General features: G+C 29.8%; 1 protein-coding gene across 1 annotated transcript; it reads right to left on the reverse strand.

Annotated features, from left to right (window-relative positions):
* Positions 1-8955: 8955 nt before the first annotated feature.
* LOC112294165 (putative pectate lyase 5) lies at positions 8956-11903 on the reverse strand. The gene is made up of 5 exons (XM_024544380.3): positions 11393-11903; positions 10482-11109; positions 10223-10326; positions 9969-10107; positions 8956-9774 (listed from the first exon to the last, which is right to left on the reverse strand). Exons 1-5 carry the CDS (start codon positions 11584-11586, stop codon positions 9562-9564), a joined length of 1278 nt encoding a protein of 425 aa, XP_024400148.1. The 5' UTR covers positions 11587-11903; the 3' UTR covers positions 8956-9561.
* Between the last annotated feature and the right edge of the window lie 508 nt (positions 11904-12411).

A 12411-nucleotide genomic window follows, 5' to 3' on the forward strand; every position in this document is an offset into this window, starting at 1 on the left:
AAAATTATATTAATTTGCATCAGATATTATTCAAGCATATCTTCTTACTTAAAAGAATAAAAAAAACCTAATTACAATTCAACTATAAACATTTGTTAGATGTATAAATTATGTTTATATTCTTTTGAATTTTTGAATTTGAGCATGATCTATTAAATAGGGAATTTTACAAAATATTAATTTGTTTGCATGGTCAGTCCTATTTTCAAAGCCTACTAAAAATCTGGAAGTTAGCTTTTACTATCAAATAAGCACTGAAGTCAATCATTTCATCAAACTTTATCAATACAATCAATAAACTGAAAATTATAGGACGAATTTTTTTAAAAATATTGAAACATTAAAAACAAAAAAAAAATATATATATATATACACAAAAAAAAAAAAAAAAACAAAAACAAAAACAAACAAACAAACAAACAAACAAAAAAACAAAAACAAAAAACTAATAGGTTCAGTATCACCTGTTTATTAAGTATTATTTTGTCATATCAAAATTTTATGCTTTAAAAAATAAATTATTTTATTTTAAATATATTTTAGAAATTCCATGTTAATCCACACCCAACTTTTTAAAGAAAAATCAAAATATACTAAACTATGTATTTACATTATTTATACATTTTTTAATTGACTTGTGTCTTGAGTAAATTTACTTTTACCAGAGAAGAAAAATATTATTTATATATGTATATATATATATATATATATATATACACACACACACACACACGTATTAAAGGTTAATTCTTCAAAAAAAATTAAAAGAAAAAAAAAAAGTCAAGCACATAGAACATCCTTAGAATGAAGCAATGGAATTAGCATTATGTCAAAAAGGAAAATATATATATATATATATATATATATATATATATCATTTTTACGAAATAATACTAAAAACATTATTTTTAGTTTTCAGGAAAATATCAAAACCGATATGTAAGCAAGTGTAATCTACATAACTGAAATTTATATAAATGATTAAATTTCTTGGTTTTTAGTATTTTTTGATAAATAAAGTTAATAATAATGTTAATACTATACTTAAAGAGTTTAGAATGCAATCTAATTACTGTCTCAATTTAAGAAGTTTTTTTAATTTACACAACAAAAATTCAATAATCAACAGACGGATAATTTTATAAAAAGAGTATGTATATTTAATGGTTTCTTAAGTCTTAATGTAATATTTGATATTTGTAATAAAAAGAAGGATTTATATATTTTTTAAATTCAAAATTTGAAATAAAATTATTATTAATTTTATGAAAAAATATACATATCTAAATTATATATGTCTAAAATTATACACACACACACACACACACACATATATATATATATATATATATATATGTGTGTGTGTGTGTGTATATAAATAATTAAAAAAATCATAAAATTTTATTTAGCATTTACAAAAGATGTAGATGGCTTGTAATAGTTGTAAGTTTGTGATGAAATCAGCAATATCCCAAAAATATAGAATACAAAGTTTTATACATGATAGCTTCTAATAAAAATGCTCACTTAAAGGACATTGAAGTAATGAGAAGTTTGTTAGATTTATCACCTTTGTGTTTTGTAGCATCTTATTTTTTTATGCTTTTAGAAGAGAACAAGTCTGATCAAGGTTGACAATAAGAAAATAGTAGGGAACTAGTACATGTTGTACACATAAGCAATCTATTAATTTTATAGATTCTTTTGAAAATATTTTATAAAAATAGTTAAGATTTAATTTGTATATCAAAATCTAATATATGCTAAGTAGATATGACATGGTATAAATAAGCACCTCCTGTGTCTTCTTTAAAATAGTGTCGTAATTGATGCAGATTAAAATTGGCAAGATGAGTATGGATTGGCAAAAGAATTTTAATTGTATCAAAAGATCCCATAGTAACATTGAAGTTTATCTTTAATATATTAGTATATGTTTATGAGATTATTCAAAAAAAATTTAAGTTTTATCATTCAAACTAGATCTATAATTGTAGAAACTAATAAAAATGTAGTACAAGAAAAAATATAAATATTTGTTTGATTACTTTATAACAAAAATACTTTATATATATATATATATATATATATATATATATAAACATAATAATTATGTATATTTTTTAAGCATGGAATAAAAAAATTCATACAAAACTTGTATGTGATCAACATATAAGAATAAAAAATAGTTCTAATAAGATATTTATAATGATTATTTAATAAATGTTGAATTTTATTTTTTAAAATCATTTTGTAGGTAGCAACCAATATATTTTAAATCTTATGACAAAGACAAGACAAATATACTTTGATAAGAATAATTTTTTTGTAGATATTAATTTTAAAAAGAGATTACAAAATATATGTAGTTTTACAAAGTTATTATTAAAAAAAAAAGAAAAATATATATATATATATATATATATATATATATATATATATTCTTATGCACCACAAAAAAATTAATTTCAATTAAAAAAATAATGTAGATATTTAATTAGATTAAATTTTGTGAAAAACTAGCAAACATAAAATAAAGACATAAAAGAACTGCAATGCAAAGATTTGAAAATTCTAAAATTATTCCTTTGCTATCTTTTATTCAATATAAATTAAAATAAAATAAAATAAGATATTTTATATTAAAAACATGATTAAAAATCTCTCTAAAACAAATGAATGTGTATGTCACTAAGAAGATAGAAGGTCAGAAATAAAATAAAAGGTATAAGATAGAACAAAACTAAAATTTCCATTATCAAATATAAAGAAAAAAATTAAGAAATCCTAAAATAAAATTTGAATACAAGAAAAATATTGATCTTACTTGTATATATACTAGGTATGAAGAATACCTTACAAAAGCCTCTTAAGAATTATGAGACTTGTAGTCTAAACATCCAAGTTATAGGTTGTTTTTCACAAGGTTTAAAAATAACAATTACATAGCATATTTAAAAAAATCTAATAATTAAATTCTTATCTTCAAAAAATCTTTGATGTTTCTTAAAAATGATATTATCTAAGTTTGATCTAATTTTATTTCTATTCACTTCATTAATATAAAATTAATAATCATGGCTACTTTTTTATAAAGTATTAAAATAAAATTATACCAAATATAGAAATTATAATAATCAACTATCAAATCAAGATATTTTATAAAAAATAATATTATATATATAAATATATATATATATATATATATATATATATCCTAATAATATAAAGATATGATTTAATAACAAATTATTTTAAAAGATTATTTGAAAAAGTAATTAGTTACATCAATATTGTTATATTGCATGAATCCAATTTAGAATTATATCAAGTATTTTTTTATAAAAAAAAATTATAGTTAAAAATAATTTGTAATTTAAAAAATAAGGTACTTAAATATAGCCTTTGAAAACAACCTCAAGATTTTTAAAAATTCTAAATCCAAATAACCTTATGCTTTCTATCTAATATCCTATCAATTCTAAATATTAAATATTTTTTAAATCCGGCATCCTAAATCCCATCAATATTTAAATTTTTTAATTCTATGAAGCCTTTAATCCTTAGAATATCCTAAAAAAGCTTAATATATCTTTACCGAATCCTAAGCATATGCTAAATTTTAATTATTAAATTATAATAAAACATAGATTTTAATTAAGTAGTTAGAATAATTTTTAAATTTTATAAAAATATTTCTTTGTAAGTATTATATTTACTTAAAAGACTCAAGAGATATCTAATTTATCAATGGAAATTTATTATAGTAATTTTCCTACTAATTTTATTGAATTTCTTATTTTAAATTTTGAGAAGAATTTTAGTAGTTAATTTTTAATCTTTTGTTGTCAAATTCTACTCAAACTTAATTTATACCTTTTTGTGATGTCTTACTACTAGCATCTCAAATTTATTCTTTCTTTCAATTATAAATCCTTAAATATCTAAAAAATTACAACTAATCTTGAATTATTTTGTTTTTATAGTTCCTTGTGTATGCAGCCAAATATCTCTTAATTTCATTTCAAAAAGATCAGAAAAACTTAAAATACATCTATATATAATATGGACTCCTTATACAATTAAAAAAAACTTAAAGTAAAATTAAAATAGTTTCAAATCAAGCACAAAATTTTAAATTATTTTTGAAACTAACTTTCTAGTCTCTCTCTTCGCTTCTTCCAATCTTCTAAAATATCCTCCACTTATTATAAAACTTAGTTTTTGTATAATGTAATCAAATATTAATCTTGTCTCACATATAGTCATCTTTTAGATATCAATCATACTATTTTTATGATAAAATCTGCAAGAGCCTACCTTTACCTTGTTCTAAAAGTAATTGTATAATTTTTCTATCAATTCTATCTTGTTTTGATCTATATATAGTCGTTCAAAAGGTAGCAAAAGCCTTTCAAGTTCAAAAGCACCATAGAACATTATTATAAATCTAAATGGTCTTTTAATTATATTTATTATCTATTAAAATATTATAAATACTAATTAGTATGTAAAAAAAACATAGGAAAGAAAAATCATAATATTTTACTTATTTAAAATCAATTGATTTAAATTGAGTTAATTACTAGATTTTTTTTAAATGTAGAATAAAATAGCCTTAAATTGATATTAGTATTATAAAAAGTTTATTTTATTTTATAAATTTTATTAACATTTTATATATAATATTTTAGGAATTTTAAGAATAAATTTTTAAAAATTTGTAAAAATGATTTTATCACTTTCATAGGTTATTGTAAAGAAATGGAGCGAGATTTGACAGATTTCCAAGACTTTAAGACTAATTGAATATCTTTCAAAACCATGGTAAACTTAAGAATGAAAAAAAACAAAAAAAAAAAAAAAAAAAAAAAAACTTGTACTAGTAGAAAACATAGTGACCTATAGCTAGAGTAGTATTTGTAAGAAGAAATGTGTACATGTATCATATGAGTTGTTGCAGCTTGGAAGTAGGTAGGAGTATAAAACTAAGGCCTTGTGGCCCCTCTAAGATATCTACAGAGCACTTTGTGAGCCTTGGTAAAGCTTGAATCATTAACTACGTAAACTAGGTATCCTTGAAATAAAATTTGTTCATTTAATATTTTTTATTTTTTATTCTTATCCAAAAACCTTCATAACTTATTCATAATAACTTGGAATCATCTTTATTTTTATACTATTAGAAAGATAGAAGAATTTCTTTTACTAAAATATATTTTATATTTTTATAATTTATGTTGTACAAAATAAAGATCTAATTAAAAAAAACTATAACAACTTTTGTTGTGTGTATTTATATGACTGAATTTCTTTCACTTCTTTTGTACTTCTTTTTCCAATGTTCTTTGTAGATTGTACCTCACTTTATATAATTAATTACAAAAAATTGTTAATTAAGTCCCACTTATAATTTGGATTGAACAGTGAATTTTATCCTTATAATTAATAGATAAAATTGAGATTACAAAAAAATAGCCTAAATTTTAAATAATATATATATATAGATACTAATAATTTTAAAAAACAAAATTAAGATATTTAAAATACTTAGTTGGTCTTTATAAATAATAATAATATTATAAATTTATAATAATAATAATAATAACTTATATATATATATATATATATATATATATATATATATATTGGTTTTAAATTATTAGTTTAAAATTTGTTTCATTATAGCAATTCAAATTTTAAAAATTAATAATAAATTATTTTTAATTACAATTATATAATAAAATCAAGTTATATTTTATCTTTGGCTAACCAAAGTCTATGACAATCATAACTTCCAAAATTGGTATCATTTGGTTTCAAAATTTGGATATTATATTATATATTAAAATTCTAATATAAATTATTTAAAATATATATGTATATATATATATATATATATATATAAATTCTTTTAGGTATAAAACTTTCATTATTTTTATGTAAGAATTTCTTAAGATTGATGGTTTTTTTAGATATTTAGCTATATTTATAAATGGTTATAATCAAAAATACTGTATTATTAATTTTTAAAATTTGAATTGCTGTAATGAAATAAAAATATCTTATGTAAAAATAATACAATTTTTATACCTAAAAAAATTTATATTTTTATTCGTTTTTTAAAACAAGTTGCTTTAGTAAGATCTTAAGTTTTAAATTAAAAACACAAAATTTATATACAATTATTTAAGAAATATAATTTTGTAAAAAAACAAAAATAAAATAAAAAAATAAACAAACAAACTAACTAACAAACTAACTAATAAACAAGAAATTTATAATGTTTAAAAAATTTGTAAATAAAAATTTAAGAAAAAACCCAAAGTAACAAAATGATCTGATTTAATTGCTTAGAAACAAGGATTGTATATTGTATTTCTTAGTAATTTTTAATAGCTTAACTTAATTAAATTTGTAAAAAAAAAAATCTCTTTTTAAAAAAAAAGAATATATATGTATATAGAATATATATGTATATAGAATATATATTATTTTTTTGGCATAAATATACCTATATAATATTTTTAGAAGAAGAAAAGATTGGTATCAAGAGATGGTAGTCAAAGTATTCTACCATATTTGTTCTACCAAATTTGTTTTAGTTCATTCAATATATTTTGATAGATAATCTTGTGATTTATAGTTTTATTTTTAAAGCCATGATGTTTTTTTAATCTAATTGTCTATAAAAGTCATTAAGAAAAACCTAAGTATATATATATATATATACATAAGTACCATACTTACTATAAGATGGAACAAATTGTAAATAGCAAAAGAGATTATAGAACTTTAAAATTAAAAGATAGAATACTAGAGTTCTTATAGTATTTTATTAATATTTTACAATCACAATGGTAATATAATAGCTGATAGAGATTATATATATATATATATATATATATATAGATAAATAGATAGATATATCAACATAATAAGATGCTCTAAAGATCATTCTAATTTAAAAAATAGGGTTGTGGATGTTATTGTATCTGATTTCACCTTAGTGGTTGTAGTAAGTATACAACCATTAAAAATTACTTTTTATACTAGACATTTGATGAATGAATGTTTAAATTCATTATTTAATCAAATTTAGAGTTTTGAAACTATTTCTAATTAAATTCTTTAATATAGAAGCTAAAGTATGATAAAAGTTGCAATATTTAAGAATATATATAACTTAGCTAATTAAATCTACACAGAAGAAAAATTAATACATTAACCATTAGTCAAATTCAAATCCAATATTTTTTTGCTTACAAGCTTCATCTTTTACCAAGTAGACAGCATCATCTTTATCTATCATAACATAAGTAGGGTTATCAAAGAAGAGATTCAACCTCCTGCCTATCCTTTCCAAACATAGAAGCAACATGAGATTTGCAAGCAAGAGGAAAAAGCTCTACATATAATCAATACCATTGTTAGCAAATGATAATCAATTGGAGGATCTTTTTATCTGAATTTTAAATCTAGGGGTACTTATGCAGAAGTAACACGTACACCATGTACATGTAAATAAAGAAAAAAATAAAAATAACACCAATATTTCGAGATGGCAAAATGGAAGAAGAAGAAGAAGAAGAAGAAGAAAAAGAAAAAGAGGAAATGAGAGCAGGCAAGCATTAAACACGGTTTGCAGGGCTCTTACAGGGGATTAGTAAATGAACCCAGACCTGAAGCACCGTGTTCTCGCCACCTATCGCCACCATAAAGCCCCCGAGCCTCGTTGTCAGGCCCCAGAAGTATGGGTGTAAGTGTGTGTGAGTGAGCGAGTGAGTGAGATCGCTGGGGCTCTTCTTCTCAGTGGGGACCCACGCATATGCTTCGCGCACCCATGACAGCAACACGGATCAAACTGCAATTCCAGGGCTGGATATGACGTCTGAGACTTGTGGGCAGACAGCTTTTCCTGTTCATCAACAGCACACCTGGTCGAGTCTGGCTTCTCTCTCTCTCACTCTCTCTCTCACACTCATACACACTCCACATCTCACATTCTCCATCACAGTCCAGATTTTGGCTATGTCTCAGGATTGCCTGGATCGGCACCACAAAAGTAAGTCTTGCTGCCTTCGCAGGAAAGGCTTGATGTGACCAATCATATAAATGGAGAAATTAATGTCAAGTGGAAACGATGTATGGATTAATGTGAGAAGACGCAGCACACATTCACGTCAGTTTTGCTGTAATTCTGTCTGGAAAGCTAGGAATGGGGTGTAATTTCAATGTCATGTTTATTTATTTTTTGGGGTGTGATGTTTTTCAATACTTCACCTCTGGGCATTGGGAAGACATCGAAGTGTGCTGCCCCATTCGCCTAGCTTTCTATGGTCTTCAGCACGCTGACTAGCATTGTCGAGCTCACCTCCAGCGAGGAGCCCAGCTTCTCACCCCCTGCAGATGATGTTGATCTTAATCCACGTGAAATTATGAGGCATTCTCAAACTATCCTGTATTATCCTCATTAGTTGAATAGACATGGTAGAATACATGTCTGTTAGCATCAGATTCACAAGTAAGTGTTATGAAAGCAGTTGCCCAGTTTGCAAGGTAACGTAAAAAGGTGATTGTAAACTCGTTCAGGTTCTACGCTTCATCCGATGATCATGCTCAGGGGTACTGCGCGTTTCTGTAACCGTATTCACTCTTCTTGACTGATCATCTGTTTGAGGTGAACAAGGAGATCTACGCATAAATCATACCTTCAAAAATTCGCGGATTTGAGCCGTTCTACCTACGAGCTGTAGGTAAGTGGTAGATGGTGAGTTTACTTCCGGTTAATATGAGTTTCACCTAACAAATATGTGCGTTTCAATAGGAGAACTGATCAATAACATAACATAACAAAATTCAAACATTGGAACAGTGGGTGTACGAAGTGACAGATTTCATCACATTACTCATTTTAATGAAAGAAATGGAAACATTAGATATAGATTAGGGATGTGGAGTCAATCGATTCTTCCTTATCATATATCGGATTGCAGAATACAGCAGCAATGCTCACAAGCAGTTGAGGTCAAGCTCAATCGCAGGGCGTTGCCAAGCTCTGTTGAGTTGTGATTGCGCTCTTCTTCACCTCAACGCATCACAGTCGACAGGGCGCAAGGAGCACCACATATAGTCAGGTAACTGTCAATGAAATCGTCGTTTGCGGGCCACCTTCGCGCGGCCACTCATCTGAAGCAAACGTAAGAACAACCTGTCTACAAAAGCCTGTAACTACTTATCAATTTACATATTTTTTCTCTTTTTTTGTTTTTGTTACTTCTTCCATCATGGCCTAATATAAAACCAAACATTCATCATGGACAGCGAAATTACTCGCACTGAAATATGTCCAAGGGCTGGGCCGACCATCGATGGCCAGCGCTCAACTGCAAACGAGAGGGATGCTTCACGAGTACGCAAAATCCTAGACAGAATTTATATCTAACATACGAATATATTTAGAGCCTTATTCGCAGCTACAGAGAATGTCTGACCCTCTTTAATGAAAGCTCCGCTGAATGCTGCTGTTGTTTTGAGTTCGCGGCTATGTTCCGTGAGTGATCATAATGCCAGAGGGCCAGCGTCATTGGTCATGCCTTCCACCATGACGGCAGGACGAGCGCTAAAACTAGTGGCCTTGCCATAGATCTGGGTATTTGCGGAAGGAGCTCCCGATTTGGTGAAGAAAGCGCCATTGAGAAACATGTCACCAGAGGATCTCCAGTTCCAACTGTCTTCATCATAGTTTCCTCCGTCGTCGATGCGCTTGGTTACCTGAAGTGGGAGACTTTCACTCCTTTAGAACATAGCCGTTTACTTTCAGATAGATGCAGCACTCATGAAAGAATTATAGAAAGCGTCAAATTTCGATGCATCTCCAGGTGGTTACAAAGTGAACAATGTGTGTCATTTTGGCAGAATAATGCACGAAACGATCGCTTTAAGACGGGTGGAGTGGCATAATCTACCTCTTTCTTAAATCTGGCGTCAGGGGCGAAGAACCGATTCCCTTCACTGTTGATAACTGGATCTTCACTTCCTCCAATTGCATACATTCCCCACCCTTGATAGTTGTTATTGACAATATGGAACGTACCTTGTCTGCACCTGCGGCGACATCGATGAAAAATGTGAAGGTAAATAGTCGTGAAACAGCCCACTGAAGGTAGCCGGAAACGTTAAGTATATATTAAAATACGATGTTACGACGAACTGATTCTACCTTGGCATGCGCTCTATGAGGTTTTCTCCAAAGTGATTGAAGGCGATCGTGACCCTCATTCCTTTGTCCATCGAGTCCTTCGGGTGAGCGCCAAGTAACATCACCTGTGCAGTTCAGAAACGACGGGTTCAGAGTAGACCGCAGGTTCCCTAAGCGCATTGTTAGTGCAGCCTACAATTTCAGAATTAAACATCACCCACCCGAAGTGAAATTGCAGAATTTGTTTTAAGACCAGCAGCTTGATAGTCATGGTAAATACCTTATCGTGATCTTCGAAGTAGTTGTTGGAGATGGTAACATCCGTGGATCCTTGAATGACATCAACGAGGCCGTCCGCACATCTCGAGAAATAACAATGGTCCACCCAAATGTCGTGCGAACCGAAGATATTAATTGCATCTCCGTCACTTTTCCCTCTCTGTCCGTAATGTGAAGGAGAGCTCCTTACATCTGCAGGTCCCGTAGACTTGCAATCATGAATATGAATGTTGTGAATGATGATGTTGTTCACATATTGAACTGTGAGACATGCTCCTCCAGCAATATGGACATTGTGTCCACGACCATCGAGGGTCTTGTAGCTGTTCATAATAAGTTCTTGCTTGAGTTTAATGTTCATGTTGCGGCTGAACACAATCCAGAGAGGCTCGGACTGAATGACACCGTAGCGAAGTGTCCCTTCCTTGGGATTAACAACATCCTCGTCGCTGTCATCAGTGACAACATATATTTGTCCATTTTTCCCACCAATAGCATTCTTGCCGAAACCGAGGGAGCAACTTGCAAGCTGTTGTCGGTTTTGATCCCAGTTAGAATTGCACCTCCAGCAGTCGTCGACGGGGTTACCATTTCCACAACCAGCAAGAGATCTCTTTGTCAAATTGGACCTTCATAACAAAAAAAACTCACGTCAGCTCAACACTTAGAAGTCTCTTCTTACGAATTTCGTTAACTATTTGGCCATGGCGACGTTGTAAATGGTCAATGCTGATGCATAAGAGGGGATACAGTCAAGTAATCACTCCGATCTACACAGGTGGACACTGCAACCCAAGCTACAAGCCAGACTAGAACAACGAGTACAAATCAGATCAGCAACGATACACTCTACACCTACGCCAATCTTCAGCAGGTCCGAGACATCGGCGCGTTCAGCATAAGGAACCATACCTCAGATGTGTATCAACAGGAGCTTCATGACGAGCTTCCTCAGCTTTCAAGCCGGGACTTGCGCCAAGCATCTGCACTTTTTGTGCAGAGCTGCTAGGTGGTAACAGCCTCAAGGCTCCACAGAAACGCCACTCCGACAAGATAAACAAGAACACGGCGGCACAGAGCGCCCGTTGCCAGATCCACCACCCCATTGCAACCAACACAACTCGAAACTCAAATTCTCAGAGCTACACTCCCCTGATCTTAAAACAAGCGAAAGATACTCAAGAACAGGACCCGCCAACAACTACGTCTCCACGACGAGTACTGGCGAGTCTAAATTAAGGCAGAGGAGAGGTACAACAGGTCGTGGCAAGATGGCTTTCAACGCAGCAAGCCAAAATGTAGCAACGATCGAAGGACAATGGGCGCAGAGGCAGGAGGGATGGCAGAGGACACTGGTGAAGCAGACCCGACAACCGATCCTTATAAATACAAACGGACTGCCTTGCGCCTCGCGAGGGGGCTGCGAGGTCCTAGAAACGCCGTTAATCAATGGTGTTGCCACAAGCAAGTCTCTCAGCCGCTTCTCGTTGTCCTGCGGTCAGAGCGCCGCATCAGTTACCATCAGCTCAATCAGTTATTTTATTTAGTTTGTTTATTTTAGGTTTTCTGTTTTTCCTGTAAATTTTCGCCTCCAATGACGCCCTCTGACGCCGACTTTGACGCCAACTGACACCGGATCATTGAGTCATCTCGCATCCTCCCGACTCTGCACTTGTCGGTGGGATTCATCGGAGTAGGCCTGCGCTGCTTTCACAGTGGCTTTAGATCAAATCTGAGGGAGTGACGTTTTTTCTTTATTTGTTAAATTATTTTGCTGTGAAGGCAGCAGATTGTGCAAGAGTTCATTTCTGCCAACAACAATGAGTTTGTCAGGGTTCCTCACTCATTATCTGCAAAGCCCACAGTGGAATCCCTTTAAGGAATTTATCAACAATTTGTTTTGAAGCCCTGGTTGCAGTCTATCCAAACAT

Source organism: Physcomitrium patens, chromosome 17, assembly GCF_059467195.1.
Source record: "Physcomitrium patens ecotype Gransden chromosome 17, ASM5946719v1, whole genome shotgun sequence".
In the NCBI taxonomy this organism is placed as follows: Eukaryota; Viridiplantae; Streptophyta; class Bryopsida; order Funariales; family Funariaceae; genus Physcomitrium; species Physcomitrium patens.